Source organism: Natator depressus, chromosome 14 (genome assembly GCF_965152275.1).
Source record: "Natator depressus isolate rNatDep1 chromosome 14, rNatDep2.hap1, whole genome shotgun sequence".
In the NCBI taxonomy this organism is placed as follows: Eukaryota; Metazoa; Chordata; order Testudines; family Cheloniidae; genus Natator; species Natator depressus.
The window spans coordinates 43,558,312-43,578,959 of NC_134247.1; the positions used below are offsets into that span (position 1 = coordinate 43,558,312).

The 20,648-nt window shown below is 54.1% G+C and overlaps 2 protein-coding genes across 9 annotated transcripts in view; both read left to right on the top strand.

The window, feature by feature from the left end:
- Nucleotides 1-9,185, top strand: part of LOC141998549 (C-type lectin domain family 2 member A-like) — a 54,615-nt gene extending 45,430 nt beyond the window's left edge. For 5 of the 8 annotated variants that reach the window (XM_074971411.1, XM_074971410.1, XM_074971413.1 and 2 more), the window contains 4 exons: nt 709-819; nt 4,581-4,741; nt 5,306-5,409; nt 6,653-9,185. In XM_074971411.1, the coding sequence (XP_074827512.1) occupies nt 709-819; nt 4,581-4,741; nt 5,306-5,409; nt 6,653-6,776 (500 nt within the window). In that variant the 3' untranslated portion in view covers nt 6,777-9,185. The other 3 variants (XR_012641847.1, XM_074971415.1, XM_074971416.1) reach the window with 3 other exon arrangements.
- A 2,608-nt stretch (nt 9,186-11,793) lies between these two features.
- Nucleotides 11,794-20,159, top strand: LOC141998547 (killer cell lectin-like receptor subfamily F member 1). The gene is made up of 6 exons (XM_074971409.1): nt 11,794-11,878; nt 15,841-15,939; nt 16,559-16,720; nt 17,416-17,570; nt 19,257-19,369; nt 20,015-20,159. The coding sequence occupies exons 1-6, from the start codon at nt 11,794-11,796 to the stop codon at nt 20,157-20,159; spliced, it is 759 nt and encodes a 252-aa protein (XP_074827510.1).
- The last annotated feature ends 489 nt before the right edge of the window (nt 20,160-20,648 follow it).

Genomic DNA, 20,648 nt, shown 5'->3' on the forward strand with positions numbered 1-20,648 from the left:
TCCCCTGGGCCTTCTGAAAACGTGGCTCTGGGCATTTGGGGAAGGCTGGGTGGGGCCATAGAGCTGTTCTTCTTTCACACAGGGGCAGCTGGGGTTTGTTCCCCGTTCCTTCATTTTTCAGAGGGTCTGAAGTCTCGATTATGAGGCGCTTTCTCCGCTCTCTGGAGGAATCAGAATGAAATGTTCTATGAACAGATAGTAGATTTTCCCCCCACACTCACCGAGGGAGGGGCAGGGGGTCATGTGTTCAATTGCTCTGGGCTCAGAGCTGCCTGGCATAAGGCAGAGGAGCTGAGTGCAGCTGGGTCTGGGGGCTCAGTGCCTGAGAGTCTGAGCCCCCAGGCAGGGGCCTGGACACAGCTTGGGGCCCAGACTGCAGGGAAGGGGAGGGTGAGACCCGTTCCCATCCCTGACAGCGGGGAGCCGTTCACCCTTCCGATGCTCCAGGAGAGTCTGGCCTGGAAGAGGGGGATTAACTAGCCCCATTTATCGTCTAACAGGAGCCAAGATCCCTGTAACTCGGTGGGATCTGGGGAGGCTGGTGTTAGGATTCTGCATGGTTTTAACTAATATCCATGCGCCCGCACATACCAGTGATACAAATAAATTCCTGGTCTGTGGCAGCTCCGATGCTGGTGGTTACTAACGCTGGCTCCCCGACCCTCTGCTGTGGAGCAGCTGTGGGAACCTGCCTGGCTTCTCTTTCAGGTTCTCAATCTCCCTTCAGGGACCCATTCGTGCGTAAAGTCCTGATCTGTGTCTCCAGTGTGGCAGTGGTTCTGTTCTTTGCCGTCATTGTTTTGGCTGCAACTCTGCCAGGTGAGTTTCCAGCCTGCCTGCCCTCCTCTGTGCTTCCCATTCAGCCTGGAGCTGTCTCAGGTGCATGTTCTCCCCTCCCAGCCTGTCTGGCTTCAGTGTTGGGTTCAGGAAGGGTTCCCATGAGACATCTCTGATTCTCTGTCCTAGAGCCCATCGCTCCCTCTGTACAGCTCAGACACACATGCCCCATCTTACACCTGGAGCAATGGACTGAACTTAACTCCCACCACAAGATCTCTAGCTCACCTGTCCAGCGTTGCTCTGAGCATGCCAACCTCCCTGCATCCCTGCTTGTTGGCTACTCCCAGGACAGGGCTTGCAGGTACTACAGTGTCTTTGAGACAGGCTTGATTAGTCAGTGGGGTTGTGGGGGACAAGGGGGCGCTCTTACAGCACAGCTGGGAATTAAACCTGCCCGTCAAGTTGGAACGAAGATGGGAAGTTTCCCTCTCAGCTATTAACCGCTCTAGTTGGCACACGCTGTTGACACTATTCATGCTGCTAAATGTGAACCTTATTATAGATTCACCACACACAAACCTTCATTTCTGCGGGGGTTAAGGCTGCTGCTACATTCCTCTGGCTCCTCCAGCTAGGGCCTGGCAAGAACAGCAGTTCAAATAATCCCCTCAACATTAAAACCCAGGCTGCCCTTAGCACTCTGGGCATTCAGGCTGCCTTCGCTCTGCCCCCATAGACATTCCTAGAAAATCTAGCTGCCCTCTCCATTCGTGCCAAGCCCAGCCCAGGAAACACGCTGCCACCCTCTCTCTAGCCTGATGTGATGTGGTTCTCGATGGAGCCCTTCAGGCTCATGCATGCATGTTTGTTTATTATTCAGTATCGTTACCGCCTAGATTGGACACGGTGCTGTGCAAGGGCAATCAGAGCCCTGCTCCTCATGAAGGACCTATTCTGTTCTGGCACGGAGGGCTTGGCATAGCAGCGACCCAGCCCCTCACAAATTGAAGCCCTCGGGATCCCTGAGGCAGGTGACTCCCCGTGTCACTAGAGCAGAGGTCTCAAACTCCAATCACCAGGAGGGCCACATGAGGACTCGTACGTTGGCCTGAGGGCCGCATCGCCCCCCGCCCCTGCCTGTGGGGTGCAGCAGGGGGCTCAAGGCAAGGAATTGGGGCGCAGGAGGGAGTGCAGGGTGCAGCAGGGGCTCAGGGCAGGGAGTTGGGGCGCAGGAGGGAGTGCGGGGTGTGGCGGGGGTTGGGGTGCAGGCAGAGGGCTCAGGGCAGGAGGGGTTCGGGTTCTGGCCCGGCGCCGCTTACCTTGAGCGCCTCCGGGGTGGCAGGGGCATGCTTCCCGGAGCGGCGCGGGGCCCTCAGCACCACAGGGTTGGCAAATCTGTGGGCCGGATCCAAAGTCCTGAGGGGCTGGATCTGGTCCGGGGCTGTAGTTTGCCCACCCCTGTCCTGGAAGCAGGCTGGGGACGCAACGCACTGGGGAGGGGACGGGGTGGGCTGCGGGAAGCTTGGCGGGCCGCAGGGAAGAACCCCGCGGGCCGCGTGTTTGAGACCCCTGCACTAGAGCCAGTTGCAGGTAGTCTAAATATCCAACCTCCCCCTGCCCGGGACGTCCCCCTGGAAAGCAGCACTGTCCCTGAGACCCCTGCTCCTCTGCTTGGCCTCAGAGACAAACATAGGCTTTGCATGTTATGCAGAGTGGGGTTCAGTTCCCTATTCAGCGTGTGACTGGAGCAGGCCAGTGTCACTGCAAGGGGGCAGAGTTAAGGTGATCGCGGGGGAGGTAACCTGAACTCTGCCGTGCTTGGTTCTTAATGTCTCTAATAACCCTGCCATCTTGTTAGGCCCTTGTTGGGCAGGCAGGGAATTAAATAACATGATCGATGTCCTTGGGCTGAGCGCCGTGGCCCTATCCCAGCTCCCACTGAAGTCAATGCAGAGCATCTAGGCATTTCAATAGGGACAGTATAACAGTGCTCTCCTGTGGCCAGACATGTCCCAGCAGATGTGCGGCTTCCAGCTCCCTCTTGTGTGTCTTGTAAGGAGCTCATTCCCAGGCCAGAGCATCTTAAACTAAGATTCTTCCACGTTGGGTCTGTTATAGCAAATCAAAGCGCTCTTTCGCCCATCAAGCCTAAGCCTTGTTCCCCTGGATTCAGGGTTCCCCCTGGCCTTCCTGGGCCTGTGTGATGCTTTGGGTAGATCCCCCTCCTCAGGCCAGGAATCGTGCTGCTGCCCTCCCTTGGCTTCTCCGAGCTGGCCCCTTCCAACTCTCCTTGCCCGCAGGCAATCAGTCCTCCTCTCCCTCGGAGGCTCCCTGCTGCCTCTCCGGGAGCTTCTCGCTGACTTTTAACCCCATGGCCTGTCATGGGGCCCCGTTACCTTCCCCGCCCGGGGAGGAGGGTGGAATGAGGGACACGTAGGGCTGGGCCCGTTATTGTTTGAGGCCAGTCACACAGTGACAGGCAGGAGTGTCCGCAATGTAACTTCTGTTACTCAGCCCATTCAAAGTACTGCCCAGACCCCTTCCAACTCCTCCCTGGTGCTGTTCATGGGGATTAAGGAGGCAGAGTCCCCATTCTGTGCGACAGCCAGGTGTGGGTCAGGCCTGTGGTTAAAACGTTGGCACGGAAGTTGGGACTTCTGGGTGCTGTTGCTATTGGGTGACTGGACAGAATGCTCCCCCGCTCCGTGCCTCAGTTTTCCCCTTAGTGAAAAGGGTATAATGTCACTTCCCTGCCTCACCGGGCGGGGGGGAAACGTGAGGCTAAAATCGATCTGTGCTTGTGGGAAACTCAGGTGCGGCTATGGTGGGGGGGGGGGGGTGTGCGCATGCTGAAAGGCCTATAAATAGGAAGGGTGGGCCAGGCGGTCGTGCCTCTGTCTAGGTATCTATGCTACACCCACCATGGGGGTGCCTGAGCTTGGCCTATACAAGTGAATGGCAGCACCTGTGTGTGTCCGGTCCCAGCCATCTGGGGCAAATCACTGCAGAGCCAGACCCAGCATAACTGCTGGATTTGTGTGCCAGCCATGCCTGGAGATTGTGCCCCGGCCCCATCACTGCCCTGGCCCAATACGTTTTTCCAGTGGGTCTAACAACTCGCAGCACAGAAGCAGCTTCCCATGGCTGACGTGCTCAAGTTCCCACCTCTCAGAACCCAGTTAGTGCCACGGGCTGAGCGCGCCCCTGAAATTCGTCTTACAAAAGTGCTGTAACTGACACTTGTGTGAGCCCCACCCTGAACTCAGGAGGGGTGTGGTGTGAGCGAAGGACTGGCTGCCAGGGCTCCTGGGTCCGAATCGCAGCTTGGCCACTGACTCCCTGTGACCTGGAGCCGGCCCCTCCCCTTCTGTATCGCCAGCCCCCCACCCCCGGGATAAAGTGAGAGGGTGATACTGACCCAAGTGCATTTCCCTTTGCTCAGTGAAACTTGCCATTGAACTCTCCGAGCGCTGTCCAGCCATCACCCCTCTCAGCCCCAGGGCCAGCAGGGCAACTGTCCCTTTCTACAGAGGGGGCCACATGGGGATGGTACTGCAGGGTGGGGGGATCAGAACCCAGAAGTCCTGCCTCCCAATCTGTACGGAGGGTCAACATGTGTCCCCGCTAATCAGGGAGGGGGGCGGGATCTGTCTCAGGCCCAGAGTCACTTGCTCTGATATGGGGTCCCTGCTCTCTACTCAGACTGGGGTGGGGTGTCTGTGCCTGAGGGGCTGCTCCCCTGGGGTGCAAGGCGGGGAAGGGGCAAGGGACAGACTCACCGTGTTCTCTCTCCTTTCCAGGGGTACCATCAAGGGCACCTGTGGCCTGCCCCAATGGCTCGGTCACGTTCCAAGGGAAATGCTACTATTTCTCAGAAACCGAAGGGAACTGGACCTACAGCCGGAGCCGCTGCTCTGCACTGGGTGCCTCCCTGGCTGGGATCGACACCCAGCAGGACATGGTGAGTCCCTTGGGCAGCAACAGGCTAGGCGTGGGCTGGTGCTGGAACGGTGCCAGGGCTCGGACCCTGCGGGGGTGGGGTTGGGAGCCGGCGGGATGGGAGGCCAGGCTCCCCATCCATCCCCTCTGGCCTGAGGTGTCGCAGCTCCCTGCCCTCCTGATTCCCTAAGCCCCAGCCCTGCTGCTTTCCCCTGGGCCTCAGTTTATCCCTGGAGCGCCCGGCGTCCTGTGGCTCTTAGGCTACATCCAGGTGTTTCTGACGTGACTAGGGATGTGGGAGCCCAAGTGAGACACCCCCCAAGTAGAGCTGATTATCACAAAGGGCTGAGCACCTGCCCTCTGACAGCTGGGGCTCTGGGAAGGGTCAGGGGTCCCCAGATCATGTCACTTTAGAATAATCTCTTCCAAGCCATGTGTTGGCTGCAGCCGGTGGCAGACGCTGCACAGGACATGTTTGCTGGATGGGGCGCGGGGCTGCCCCGTCTGTCGTCCCGTAGACTCAAACCCAGCTCGCTGGGAGCTCCGTCAGGCGTGTCATGTCGGTTTTCTTCTGCTCTGGTTGAAGGACTTCATGCTCCACTACAGAGGCCTCAGGGATCACTGGCTTGGCCTCCGTAAGGAGACGGACAAGCTCTGGACATGGATGAACGGCACCAAATTCAACAGCTGGTGAGTTCTCCCCTCTCCCCGAGTGTTGGGTCATGGACGTCTGATGTGCCAGACTCGGACCGAGCTGGGACTCATCGCTGACCAGGGAGACCTGAGTCTTGTATGATCTCAACGTGCTCCCCATGTCTGCGACCAGCCCCACCTCCAGCGCTACCTTCTGTGGGAAGCAATGGGGGATCCGGGCTCTCAGATCCCAGTCCTGTGCGGTGCTGATTCCTCTCTGCCTTCAGAGATCTCAACCCCCTGCCCCTGGGGCTTCATGGGGCTGGGAGGGGTTGGTTCCCTCTGCACCAGTCTTCTGCCATGGGTCTTAGCTGCTTTTGCAGGGGGGGAAGACCCCTCCTCCCCAGCCTGGGGGGGGCGAATTTCCAGCTGCACTGCATCTGTGCTGGGATCTAACCTCGCTGCTCTCACTGTCTGTCTCCTCCTTCCCTGCCCCCCATCCCAAACAGCACCATAGTCAGCAGCTCCCCATGTGCTGGGGTGACCTCTCTGCCCTGGGCTCTGCTTTTCCTGTCATCTGCTGCTTTTTTCTCTCTCTGGTCCCCCCCATGACAGTGGCGGCCAGCTCTGAGCTACGCTCTTTGGTGCTGGGGGAGCTGGTGCTGACTTGACTCTGCCAGGGGTGGGAGGAAAGCTGGCAGCTGTGTCTGGCTGATCCCTAGTGGAGGAACTGCTGCTGGCTCTGTCCGTCCACTTCCATCTGCACGTCCATCTGTTGCAACAGGGAGACTCTGGAGCTGCACCGAACACTCACGTAGGTGTTGGTGGTGGGGTGGCTAAACCTGAGTGACAGGTGTCCTGATTCCGCCCACCGGGGAGCACAAACGGGTTAAACGTGTCGCTCCCCAGCAACCACCAGGTCCGGGGCGGGAGGGAGAGGGCTGCTCTGATTTTGCCCCCAACCGAAGTACAGATGAATATTCACCCTGCAGTTGAAGGAGCCTCCCCTTAAGAGCCAGCGTGGGCCAGCGGCTAGAGCACGGGATGGGGAATCGGGAGACCTGGGTTCTGATCCCAGCTTTGTCACGAGCTGCTGTGAAGGGACCCGCCCCAGGCAGCACCTCTGCGCCTCCACTTCCCCATCTATGCTACGGGGCTAATCCCGGTTACCTCCCTTGGCACGCGGTGCAACTGTCTGTCTGTGTGTGTTTGTGCTGTGACCCTGCTGTGTGACTGGGAACCCTCTGCCCAGCAGCCCCCGCTCCCCGTTGCTGATGGTCCCTTTGCTCCTTCCCTGCAGGTTTAAAATCGGAGGGGGAGGGGAGTGCGCGTATCTGAAGGAAGCAAAAGCCATCAGCTCCTCGCGGTGCTCTATGGAGAGACACTGGATCTGCAGCAAACCCCACGTGTGTGCAAAGGTTTAGCACAGCACCGGGCAGGGGGCTGAAGGCTCAACCCTGAAGAGATGGGCCATCGTTGATGCTGACGGGCTCGGATGTTTCTCTGGCTAATGAGAGCGTTTGCAGTCATGCTAGTGAGGACTAAACCAAAAAGCATCTGAGATGGGCCAGACACTTCTGCTTCAGGGCATAAGATCCCTATCCTTGGGAGTAAACTTTCCGTAATGGATGAGTGATCTCGTAACTGTCCATTAGCTGACCTGCCCTTTCCTCTGAATCAGCTGGTGCTGGCCACTCAGACAGGAGACTGGCCTGGATGAACTGGGGATTCCTGAACCAGCCGGGTCTCACCTGAGGCCCCTTCCTCTGGTATGTCTGGGCACCAAGACGGGCAAATAAGGACCAAACTCTGGGCCACCTTTCAGGGAGCCGTTTTGATCTCATCTTCCCATTGAGCCACCTCAGTGCCACGGAATCGCTTCCACAACCAGCACTTCCAGCTGTAATAAGCCTCCTGCTTACCTGAGCTTCCAGTCGTAGGCCTGGTCCACGCTACAGAGAGAGGGCGACGTAAGGCAGCTTAAGTCGACCTAATTATGTCAGTGTCCACACTCCAGCCTTGCTCCCACCAGTGTAAGTGCCCTGCTACGCCGACATCATAACCCCACTGGCTCGGCAGGCGTAAGGCTTCTGTCTGTGTAGTTAGAGCGGCGCAGTGTCCGTGTGGACACCGAGTTACTTACCTTGGCTGTTGGCCCTCGTCCTTGTCAATTTCACAGCTGCCTGCTGGAGCCAAGAAATTGACAAGATAGGCTGGTAGGCCCCCTGCTGTGAACCTCATACCTGGCTCTTAGCTAGGGCTGTCACAACCAGGTGGGTGGGGGGCTCCCCACTCCGAAGCAGGCTGTTGCCTGGTCTACCCTCTCCTAGCCAGGCTGCTTAGAACCCGGCAGGAACCCCTGCGGGGAGCCAGGCTCTCAGCCCCCCACTCTGCCCCTCTTAGGTCAGTGGCAGTGCTCCTGGTGAGGACGCACACCACCCACAGAAGGAGGGTAGGGTGGATGTTTTGTGATGCCAGGGTAACCCAGGCCTGCTCAGCATGGTGCTCTGTACCCTTCAAGTGGTGGCTAGGCCAGCTCGAGATAGATGAGCCTGCTACAGCCGTAGCTAAGAAAAGCGTCTTTTAGTTCCGGCAGTAGAGGCTGGAGAGATCCCAGGTTTGATCACAGCCACGGACAGCGTTTCACGAGGACAGAAGGAGCAGCCGCAAATCCAGTGCTCTGGCTCGCACTGTGTGCTCTGATTGACAGGGGTGTACCCTGTTCCTCCTCCGGTGGGTAATAGGTCGACTTAAGTTTGTAGCTTCGACATGACCTTAGTCTCTCTGATCTGGAGACCTAGGAATGTTTTGGAGGGCAGCAATCTCTGATCAAGAATGACCCAAGACGATACCATGACTCATAGTAGCTTCTCCACTGTTGGGGGGGATCAATTGGAATTCAGCTTATCATAAGTTACTGGGCTCAACGCAGGAATCGCTGGGTGAGCTTCTCTGCTCTGTTAGGCAGAAGGTCAGGCTAGATGGTCATAATGGTCTTTTGTGACCTTGAAACCTGAGCTGTTTGGTTTTGGGAAGAATGGGAAGCTGAGAGGTGGCTCTGAATAACCATGCAACTGTTCTGATTTCCTACCTCTGCACTTTACTAGCTGCTGCAGAAAGCAGGTCTTGTCTCGTGCTGCTGACAATCTGAGATCAACCCGAAGTGCACTGCATTTTAACGCTGAGCCATGGACTCCTCTTATGTTTGTTTTGAAGTCTTTGTAAACTGTGATTTACTTAATTATGCTATTTATCACTAAGCTATATATTTTTTGACAGCCCTTTTTTGCACAGTATTTATAATAGGCTGTCATGCTGTAAATGAAGCATTATCGTTGGATGTGGTTTTGTATTGCAAGGTAACTTAATTGCAGTGTTAAGATTAATGATGCCTGACTAGTATTGTGCTGATGGCTGTACAAACCTCACTGAGACTAATGGGTGTGACTGGACCTTTCGATTAACATAACTGTCAGAATAAGGTCATTGCAAGCCCTCTCCCCAGACACACAGTGTATGTGACCCTGTCTGAGACTTCTGTACTAAATGGGTGGCAGGGTTTTGCCAGTTTCTGGAGGGGTGGGTGCAGAACACGGGGAACTACAGAGCTACACAGACAGCTGGAAGGAACAGCTGAAAGCAAGGCCTCTGAGCCTGGAGTGAGGTTTTGGGGTCAGAGGTGCAGGCTGAAAAATGTGGTGTTGGTGCTGTGAGCAAAATAAGCTGTTTCCTGCTACCTGGTTTCTCCTGTGTCCAGGGAAACGGGTCCTTTGTACGGGTTCTGTAAATAAATAAACCTGCATTAAATAAATAATGGCTTCTCACCAATGTCTCCTAACTGAGACAACCTGCTAGACTCTAAACTTTTGGTGAGCTGCTCAGATCACAATGGAGAACAGTATTTATTCAAGACCACGCACACATCTGCACGCATGCCAGCCTTTGTCTTGTTGAGGTCAGTGAAGATAGAGTTTGGGATTGGGTTACCAGCTTCTTAAATTTAGGAGTAGAGTGGGTTAAGCCGACCAGTCGAGAAACCACTATGCTGGTTTCCTAGCGTTGCTAGGATGTTGGGGGGGCATAAGAACGGCCATACTGCATCAGACCAAAGATCCATCTAGCCCAGTGTCCTGTCTTCCGACAGTGGCCAATGCCAGGTGCCCCAGAAGGAATGAACAGAACAGGGAATCATCAAGTGATCCATCCCATTGCTTATTCCCAGCTTCTGGCAAACAGAGGCTAGGGACACCATCCCTGCCCATCCTGGCTAATAGCCATTGATGGACCTATGCTCCATGAACTTATCTAGTTCTTTTTTTAATTAGCTGCCACACCGCCTGGCTTGACGTGGTTTCCATCATATGCAGGGCTTACAGTTTGGTTGTGGCTCTTGTCCCCTCCCTGTACGGATTGTTCCAGCTGCTCTGGCCTGACGGGGGCAGTTGCTTCCTTTTTCACACCCTCAGCTCAGTAACCTGGAGTTCGCCCTCTTTCCTTCTCATCTAAACCCAGCAGTGGCCCCCTGCTCTTCCACCTATGACTGGGCCAACTGGACGTGAGTTAGGTGCCCTAGTCTTCCTGCCTTTCAACAGGGATTTGTGCTTCTCAAAATCCCACCCCAACCCCAACTTCAGTAGTCACCAAAGCAAGGATCTATGTTCCATGGAATCAACCAGTACTGAGGTTCTCTAGCCGCCCCTGAGTGGCCTACAGACCTGAGCCAAACTTGGCCGGGGAGCGCTCTCCCCACGGCTGATGGAAATATGGTAAATATGGTAAATATGTTATGGAAACTTACAAGGACCAAACCAAAATGTGTTTGGATTTTCTCCTTTGTTCTCCACCCTGCCCTTTTTCAGTGGCAAAAGCAAGGGAAGGGCAAGAAAGTTGGGGTGGGAGGGAGACCTCAAACCGTTCAGTGTCCAAAACTGGAAAACTTCCGTTTTTTGTTTAAAAAAAAAAAAAATTTTTTTTTCATTTACAAAAATATTCCTGCGGAGTTTTGGCCAAGGCTGTGGGCTCTGCTCCAATGGGAGGATTTCTCTGGTGAAGGCACCATGACTTGGAGTCATCACAGCCACATGGTCTAATATCTGGTGCTTTCAGTGTTAAGTCCCGCAGATTCAAAGACAGTAAGAAGGAGAGGTCTAGCCAATCAGAGCCCGGCTTTGCACACCCCTGCAAAGGCAGGAGTATGACACTGACCCACAGGAAGTGGTCTCTGGCCAGCAAGCCCCACGGTGCCTGAGCGCTGGTGTTTCACATGGCTTCTGCGAGCCTTTCAGATCAGCCCTTTCTCGCCCACGGCCCTTTCCATTCGCTCAGGGGTCAGTGTTTGAGGTGGGAGCCAGGCTGCCTGGGCCACCACGTTTCAGCCTGGTTCAAGGCAGGACGTGAGGAAATGGGGCCCCCTTTGGTGCTGCAGAGATTACAGTGACTGACTAGCTCCAGGCTCTCAGCTTCCTGTCCTGGTGGGGTGGGGTAAAAGGCTCAATCTTTGATTCCTCTCCATCAGCGCGACCATGCTGAGGGGGCCCAGTGTTGTCTTTTCCAGCTTCATTTGGCACCTGTGACCTAATATTCACCATGGGCTCATCCCCAGCTCCTTGATGGGCACTCGGAGGGACAGCTGTGCCCTTGTCTGGCAGTTGCTGGCACTCGCTCCTCTCGCTGGGTTTAGCCCGCCAGGCAAGGCATGGGGCTGCAGTGAACACAAGCAGCTACTTGGAGCCACGAGTGAGAATCGAGGGAGTTGCTGAGACCAACAGCGAGCAAACCCCCCCTTAGGGGTGCAGCTGTCTAGCCTGCAGGGGGACGACCTTTGGGACTCCCCCCGGAGCTGGAGATGAAGAGAACTTCTCCCCCAGTGGCTGTCGCACCCACTTCACATTGGGGTGAATTGGGGCTTGGCTCCCTGATGGCAGGAGAGCAGAGCTGTAGTGTAGATCCCCCTCCCTGCTCATTTGGGGCTGCACGAGCTTTTGCTAGGCTGTCAGCCTTGAATGGGGAGGTCACGAGCTAGGCTCTCCAGAGAGCGCCCAAGTCCTCCCACCTGCCAAGCATCCAGGGGACTGGGTTTAGGGTCTGGTGCTTCGTCCTCACACCAGCCCTATCCCACTGCGGCGAGGGGCTGGCTATGGGAACGAGCTGGGAATACACGGTGCCTTTAGGCAAGCGGAAGATTTTTGAGGCTGCTTTTTGCATAGGACACAAGGCCCATGTTTTGTCCCTCTTGCTGGTGCCCTCGCTAGCTTGCTGCGCGAGCTGTTACGTTTCCTGTGTGGTTTCGAAGCATGCTGGCCAGGGGAGGCAGCCATTTCCTCTGCACGCTGGAGCCTCACAAACCGAACAGTCCGAGTCTCACCCCAGTCCCTTGGGGTCTCTCTCTGATTTTCCCTTTCCTTCCCATTTTCTGGGAGACTAAAGCAGCGACTCTGGAGGATGCAGGATGAAGAGGGTTACACGGTATTGAATCTCCGGCCCAAGACGGGAACCGCCAGCCACCTGTCGGCGGACGGGATCCAAGGTATCGCTCCAAAGTCTCCGCAGGCTGTCTCAGTAATTCCGGCTTGTGCTTTCAGTGGGGTCTGAGAGAGGATGGATGGGAAGCAGGCAGGGGGCAGCTTCATGTTGCGTTTCAGGCTGTGGCCTGGGATGTGGGAGACCTGGGTTTGAATCTTAGCTCTGCCAAGAACTTCTTGTGTGACCCTGGCGACAAATCCCTTTGTTGCTCCGGGCCTCAGTTTCCCCATCTGTGGCCTGGGAATAAAAGCACTGCCCTGCCTCGTGGGGGTGGGAGGGTCGGGAGGACAAATACAATAAAGACGGTGAGATGCTTCGATAGAGTGGGAGGTACTTAAAAAGTGTGTTCTAGCTACTGGGATGTTCATATGGGGGTGATGGAGAACAGCAAAGGGGTGTGTGGGATGAGCGTATCAGAGCAGTGCACCCAGAGCCACAGTGCTGGAGCAGGTCCGTGCTCAACTCCGGACCGCCATGTGCACGTATGGCGGTTATTGGGCAGCACCTTACTTCTGCACCGTTCCCGCTCTGCTGGTCTCTGCAAGTCACAGCCCCTGCACCCCCATCAGAGTCAGGACCCAGAGAGCTTAGCTGTATTTCCTGCATAGTTTGTATGCAATTAGAACTCTAGGTGAGCCGATGAGCTGTGTGGGTAGGCTGACCAGACAGCAAGCGTGAAAAATTGGGACAGGGGGTGGGGGGTAATAGGAGCCTATATAAGAAAAAGACCCAAAAATCGGGACTGTCCCTATAAAATCAGGACATCTGGTCACCCTATGTGTGGGGCAGGGATCGCCAACGCCTTTGTGCAGCACCCAGCCCAATGGGGCCCATCTGGTTCACCTGTAGGTCCTGCCGAAATAACAGTATTTAATAATGTGAATAACCCAGCAGCCAGGGTGGGGGTGTTATTGCTGTCCATGGTTTGGGCCCTGAACACGCTGCTGCAATGCAAGCAGGGCTGGGGCAGGCACTGGCTGTATCAATGGTGTATCCGAATGTCCCCAGGCAGAGTCAGCCTTTATAGAAGGGCAACTCTGGATAAAGGCCTGGGGCTATTTCTGGTTTCACCCTGTCCAGGCCCTGGATCATACGGTGACTAAGTGGAGTGAGGTTCTTGCTGGTGGGTCGTAGCAAAAGGACGTTGGCGGTGTTTTGAATGCAATTTGGGCCAAGTCTGACATTCTACTGTCATGACCTAGCAGCAGGGCTAAGTGACGAAGGGCAGGATATGCTCATGGTTAATGCACTGGGCTGGGACCCAGGAGATCTGGGTCCAGTTCCCAGCTTTGCACCAGACTCTGTGTGACCGTGACCAAGTCAGTGCATCTCTTTCGGGCCTTGGTTCCCTCTGTCAGTAACAGGGAGATTATCATCTGCCCTTTGTCTGTGAATAGTGAGGTCTCAACTGGAGTCTCCAGCCGTTACTGTAATATGGATAACCCCTGCAACATCCTGTGTCTCTGTCCTGCCTCTGACTCTGTAGTGACCTGCCTTGGATGCTTAGTGTCCTGTTAGATATCATCTCATAAACGTTTCTCACCTCCATTTCCTGTGTTGCTTTGTTCTCTCTCTACCAGCTTTGGTGAGACTTTCAAAGTCAACCAGAGCAGTCAGGCTCCTAATGCCCATGGAAACCCCTGGAGAGTTGGATGCCTGCCTACCTCCCATTTGTGTCTCCAACTCTCCCTTCCCTCGCCCCCCCCACAGCCTGATGATCAAAAGCTGTAACTAACTCCCCTTCCAGCTGTGCGTCGGAGAAAGCCAGACTGAAACACCCCATTCCCTGCAGCGTGAGTTCTGTGAACTGGGCTGGCGGTTAGAGTTTGCATGGCGGGCAAAGAGGTAGCTGCTTTGGGGAACCAACGCGGGACACCGCAAGGGTTTTAGAGGGCAGGTGCTCAGTGATTTCTGCAAATCAAGAGGGCTCCTTTAAGTCTCAAATTGGGCAGGGAGGGGAGGGGAAATCACCAGTTACTTTGAGAAATCTTGGCCAAAATGCAGAGCAAAACTGTCCTGCAGCAGGAGAGCTCCCAAGGTGACAGAAAGAGAAGTAAAAAGCAAGATGTTGTAACTGCACCTTATCATGTTGATCAGCAGAATCTAACTGGTTCCTTCTGCTCCCCTGTTTGTATCCACGTGCTGTGTCTCATCTGAGACTGTAATCGCTTCAGGGCAGGAGCCGTCTGTTTCTAGAACATAAGAGCGGCCACACTGGGAAAGACCAAAGGTCCATCTAGCCCAGTATCCTGTCTTCTGACAGTGGCCAGTGCCAGGTGCCCTAGAGGGAATGAACAGAACAGGTAATCCAAGTGATCCATCCCGTTGCCCATTCCCAGCATCCCTGCCCATCCTGGCTAATAGCCATTGATGGACCTATCCTCCATGAACTTATCTAGTTCTTTTTTGAACCCTGTTACAGTATTGGCCTTCACAACATCCTCTGACAAGGAGTTCCGCAGGTTGACTGTGCATTGTGTGAAAAAATATGTACAGCACCTAGCCTGGGGGCGCTGGGACACCTAGAGGCTACGGCCATGCAGACTAAGCTGCAGTGCAAATTAGAAGTGTGGGACCTTCTGGCCCATCTGCTCTTCGGTTCTGCTACGAAGAGAAAAGAAGGCTCAACTCACTGTGGAAGCAACCATGTCTCACTCAGCAGATCTGTGTCACCATGTGTGTCAGTCACATCTGCTGAGTGCTGTGCCTAATACTTGGGTTGTGAGCTCCTTGGCAGGGACCCTCTTTTTGTTCTGTCTGTAGAGCTCCAGGCACAATGGAGACCTGGGGCAGGCTTGAGGCTCCTGGGCATCACAGTGATATACCTAATAAATAATATACAGCTCCTAGCACCATGGGGCCCTGGAGCATGACTGAGACTCCGAGGCGCTACAGCAGTGTAAATCATTTCCCACTTGGGGAATAGCTAAACAAAATATTAATCTCCATTCACCCGAGCTGCTGCAGTGTCTCATGGGAGATGTAGTTTGGATGCCTCACACCCTCATTTGCTCATGTGAGCTGGGCTCTCCAGCTGGATTACCCCTCCCATCATGCACCTTGGTCCCTACTGAGCCAGTCTGGTGCATTGTGGGAGATGTAATCCAGCTGGGGAGCCCAACTCGTACTGGAGAACAGAGGCATGAGGCACCACTGCACATGGGTTGATGTCGAAATAACCAGAAATGAAACGTTTAGTTAGAATAATTTGCTTAAACTTTCTGTTCTGTTCAAAACAATTGATATTTTGATTTATTTTGTCCTGTTTCAAGACAGAACCAGAAGTCAGCATGTCAGAATTTCCTGTGCAATGGAAATCCTGATTTTGGATCTGCTGTAGTGACAGGTGAATGTGTCCCCTTCAGTTTTTGGAGGCTTTACTTGAGAGTATTTTTAAAGGCCCTAATTACCAGGTAGTGCTGAGAGCCTGCACCCCAACAACCAGCCCCCTGTAAGGTGTCACCAGCTGGGACCTAAAATCCCTAATTAATTTAGGGTATTAACATGTGAAGGCCAAAACTATAACAGGGTTCAAAAAAGAACCAGGTAAGTTCATGGAGGATAGGTCCACCAACGGATATTAGCCAGGATGAGCAGGGATGGTGTCCCTAGCCTCTGTTTGCCAGAAGCTGGGAATGGGTGACGGGATGGATCACTTGATTCCCTGTTCTGTTCATTTCCCTCTGGGGCACCTGGAACTGGCCACTGTTGGAAGACAGGATACTGGGCTAGATGGACCTTTGGTCTGACCCAGTAGGGGCCGTTCTTATGTTAAGATCTTGGCCCTTGGCTCTGACAGCTCTGACCCACCTCTGCTGAGGAGCGTTTGAGACAGGGAGCAGATGCAGATCACTTCAAGGCCTCTGTTTCTTTCACCCGTCGTGATGGGTCTACGAAGGGTTATGGCCGATGCTTGTCACACAGCCCAGGAGACACTGAGACTGACTTACAAATCCGAATTCACAGATTCTCCTGCGAACCTGCATGGGTATAAAATCACCATCGGCATTTTGGGGGTCTGGAGCGTTGTGGCGACGCTGGCTGTGATCGCGCTGAGCATTCTGGGTGAGCGTCTAGATCCTGTTTGTTTTGAGGACGCCCTGCAAACTTTCCCATGTCTCAGCAGCTCATCTCAGCTTTTCATAGATTCCAAGGCCAAAAGGGACCATTATCACAATCTAGTCTGAGCTCCTGGATAACACAGGCCACAGATAACACTGCCCCCATCATAATTCCTAGAGCAGGTCTCTTAGAAAAAAATCCAACCTTGATTTTTAAAGTTGTCAGTGATGGAGAATCCACCACGCCCCTGGACAAACCGTTCCAGTGGTTAATTACCCTCATTTGCATGCTGGCTGCACGGGGTACTGTCGTAATTCCTGTGCTACAGAAGGGCTAAGCTAAGGCCCATAGAGGGGAGGTGATGTGCCCATGGCCAAAGCATGAGTCAACTACAACACCAGAGCACAAGAGTCCTGACACCCAACTTTCCCTGCTCTAATCCACCCAACCCCAGAGCCAGGGATAGATTCCACCAGTCCCTGTCCTGGCCCCTCCCAATGAATTACTTTTCTCTCTCTTCTCCCCTTGATTTTTCCCATGATCCACATTCTTTGATGCTCATTTTCCACTCTGTTGTTGCCAGGCAAGAACTCTAACCCCAGGTCTCATGGCTGTTTTCAAGGGTCATCTCATGAAGGACTGACCGGAGCAGCGCCGAATGCCACCGTGAGCCGTAGTGCCCAGCGGAGAGAGAGAAACGGGGCAGAATGCAGCGCCCGTCTGAACCACCTCATGTCACGCCTGAGCCAGGCTCTGTGTGCTCCCATCAACAGCCGCCCCCAGGGTAACCCCAGCGCCTTCTCTCTGGGCTCTGGGATTGACAGCTCCGTTTAAAGGCCCCGGAGAGATGCTTCCAGAGCAGTGATTGAGTGACACCTAATGGCTGCCCTGTAGCTGAGTGCAGTGTTACAGCATTAGTGAAAGGGCAGGTGCCAATGGTGTATTATCCTGATCACGTGGAACAGGGTGTGCAAATGCTAATAGCTTCATTGCAGGCAATGAAAAGGTACTGGTCATCCCTGGTGTAATTTCACTGCCTTCAGTGGAGTTCTGCTAATACCTCAAGCTCCCAGCTGAGATCGGGGCCCTGTTGTGCCGGGCGCTGCCCAGACACACAGCAAGAGACAGTCCCTGCCCCAGCTGAGATCAGGGCCCCGTTGTGCCAGGCACTGCACAGACACACAGGGAGAGACAGTCCCTGCCCCAGTTGAGATCAGGGCCCTCTTGTGCCAGGTGCTGCCCAGACACTTAGGGAGAGACAGTCCCTGCCCCAAAGAGCTGGCAATCTACACAGATCAGGCACCCAGTGAAAGGGGGAACTGAGGCCCAGGGACGGGACATGACTTTCCTAAGGTCACCCAGGAACAGAACAAAGGTTTCCCAAGAGCCAGTCTGTCGTCCAAGCTGCTGCACCAGGCAGCCTCTTAATGGAAGCACCTAATTCAGCCGTTAATGGTGTCTCCTGTTTGTTTCCTCTAGAGGGCACTGGCTGCCAAATCTGTCCCCCGGACTGGCTGCCACATGGTGCCAAATGCTACTGGTTTTCTACCGAAAGTAAAATCTGGGCCAGGAGCCTTGAGGACTGCTCAGCGAGGAGCGCTCACATGGTGGTGATCCAGGAGCAGGATGAGATGGTAAAGTGAGAAACAGGCAGAGGGGTGGGGGTGTTAATCTTCACCTGGAAAGATGGGGGTGTCAAGGAATATCCATTTTAAGCTGATTTTAAAAAATGATAAAATTACCCCAAGGCCACTTTTCACAGTTCCATGTTTTTTTTTAAACAAAGACCATACTGTAACCAGCTTTGCCCTATTTGGGAATGTCCTCGCTCACTTGTCTGTCTTGCAGCTGTTCTGTTGGATCATGTCCCTAATTTGTCGCAGAGAAGCCAAATCCATGACTCTGCAAACACTTGTGCATACACTTAGTTTTATCATAGGATTGGTCCCCCCGAAATTCCTGTGCCAGTTTCTGTGGGTTTCCAATCACATTTTCCTATATATTTATTTAAAGTTTCTCTCTCCTGTTGCTGGGGAGAAAAAGCTCTAAACAGCCACAGGAAACGGAATAACTGAGATCTACAGGTTGATACAGTGAACCTGACTATACACCAAGTGCTGTCAAACGTAGGCCCCAACTCTGCTGGAGCACCCTCGGGGAAAAATTGGTGGGTGCTTTGTGCCCACTGGCAGCTCCCAGCCCCACCCCAGCTCACCTCAGCCTCTGCCCCTGAGTGAGCCGCCACGTCCTGCTTCTCCCCCTCCCTCCCAGCACTTGCGCCGCGAAACACCTGTTTCACGTGGCAAGTCTGGAAGGGAGGGGGGAGGGGGGGCGGGGCAGGGAGGGGCGGAGTTACGGCAGGGTTGGAGTAGGGGTGGTGCCGGGGCGCGAACACCCACTGGCGCAGAAGAAAGTTGGTGTCCGTGCTGTCAAATGCCCAAAGGAGATGCACTGAAAAACCCCGAGCTTTGAGTTTGTCAGCTTAGGTGTGACTGAGCCCTGGAAAGCAGAGCAGATGAGCTGGGAACGGCACATTCAGGCTGCACCCAAATGAGACACCACTTGTGACAGATTGTGCCAGGTGTGGCTTGCGAGGGCTCTGGACTCAGCTCCCCTGCAGTGGGTTGGATGTGCCCAGGGGCTGCATGGATTTGGCCCTTTCTTGACTGGAAAGGGAGGAAATCCTCCAAGCGATCGTTTCCCACCCCTAGGGGCCACTGACGTGAGCTGACTCAGAGTGGACAGTGCAGATCTTCATACTCTGCTTGTCCCCTCTCCCTTCTTCGCTGCTTTGAGCAACGAAATAGTGACCAACTGCTGTCATGGAAAGTATCATCCTTGGTATCTGTCAGTACCCATTGAGATGAATGGGGAAGGTCACACGCTCTCAGAGCTGTTTCAGACTCTCTGCAAACTCAGGCAGATATTGCTCTCTGGGTTCCGGCAGCTTTACTTTTTCAAGCCTTGCTCTGAAGTCATTACAGCTAGAGATGTACTCCACGTTTTAAGTGAAAGCTGAGACGCTGGAGAACAAGAGGGCACTGCAGGAGAGGTGCCAGTGTGCCCATTTTAAGCCTTGAATAGTTGAAATGTTCAGACAGTACATGGCGGGGGGGGAGGGCCTCTGGAAAATACTATCTGAGAATTTAACCTGGGGCTCGGATACCAATCTAACATCAGGTGCTAGCGTAACCCGCTGGCATTACGTGTCCTGCTCCGTGCTTCATCCACGGAGAATGTGAATCCGTTACAAATCCGCTTGCAAAGCAGCTTGGAGTCACAGCGGGTTCTCATCCCCCAAGTGCCTGTCTTACTTACAGAAGTTCCTAGGGGACAGCATTCAAGAGAAGTACCTCGTCTGGACTGGCCTCAGTGCGAACGCACCTGAGAGGAATTGGACCTGGGTGGATGGATCCTTGTTAAATCAGACGCTGTGAGTTGCTTTTCTGGATGGTTGCTGAGTTATGTAAGGGAGGGGGCGGGCGTCCCTTATTATCTGAGGCCAAGACTTTCAGAAGTGACGAGTGATTTTGGGTGCCCAGCTGAGGCACCTTAAAAGGGCCCAGTTGCCGGTAGGTGCTGAGCACCCTCCCTCTGATAAACAGGGGTCTGATGTTGGGGCCCCAAAATCACTCAATCCGTTTTTGAAACTCTAGGGCACAATTTTCAAAAGCATTCAAGTGACTTGGGCACTTAGTGTCATTGACCATGAATGAGATGTAGGCTCCTAAATCACTTGGAAACCATTTGAAGAATCTACACCTTGGCCCTAACTCTTAGGAAGGTTGAGACGCAGCATCCCAAGGAAGAGCTTTGAGTGACCCCCCACCCCCCACCCAGCCCCCATTCTCAGTCAGAAGAGATGCTGGAATGGGGAGATCCACCCCGTGAGGACGTCCTAGTGCTCCAGGAGGTTTGTCTTTGTGATTTCCAGATCCTTTGTGCTCCAGTTACAAGTAGCAACAAGGTTTCCCCAACACCAGTCTGGGTCTAGACACACAGAACAGCCCTGCTGTCGGTGACCTGCATTAACAAGATGCCATGAGGGCGACCAATTACTCTTCCCTTGGTCCGGCAGGTTCCCCGTGAAAGGATCTGCCGAAGAGAACAGCTGTGGGGTGATCAAAGGGAGTCAGATCCAGTCGGAAACCTGCAGCGGGGAATACAGATGGATTTGCCAGAAGGACGCCATCCCGATAGACAGCGGACCAAGCAATCTGTAGCGCCCTGCCAATTTGCAGATACCCATCCGCTTTATATCTATGGACCATTTTTGCAGCTCAGATGGGGCTACAAAATTTGTATCTGCGCAGGGCTGTGGTGGAGCCAGGAAGTAACCACCCCTGATTCTAATGCTCAGCGCTGAGATTTTTAAAGGAACCTTTGTTTTATTTTCTATGAAGTGCTCGGCTGGAACATAGGATCCCAAACCTGCAAAGACTGACATGTGTGCTTCACTTTAATAACCTACATAGCCCTCTTTGCAGGATCCAGCAATGACTCGGGCCCAGACCCTCAAAGCTAGTTAGGTGCCTAGCTCCCAGTAGGAGGTAAGCACTTAAGCACCTCCTTGAAGATCTCTGTTTTTTGCCCCTGCTTCCAAGAGTTTACAGAGTGTTTCAAGAACATCACACCTATTGCAAAGAGGCAGTGTGGCCTAGTGGCTAGAGTATTGGAGACCTGGGTTCTCTTCCTGGCTCAGCTGGTGTGAC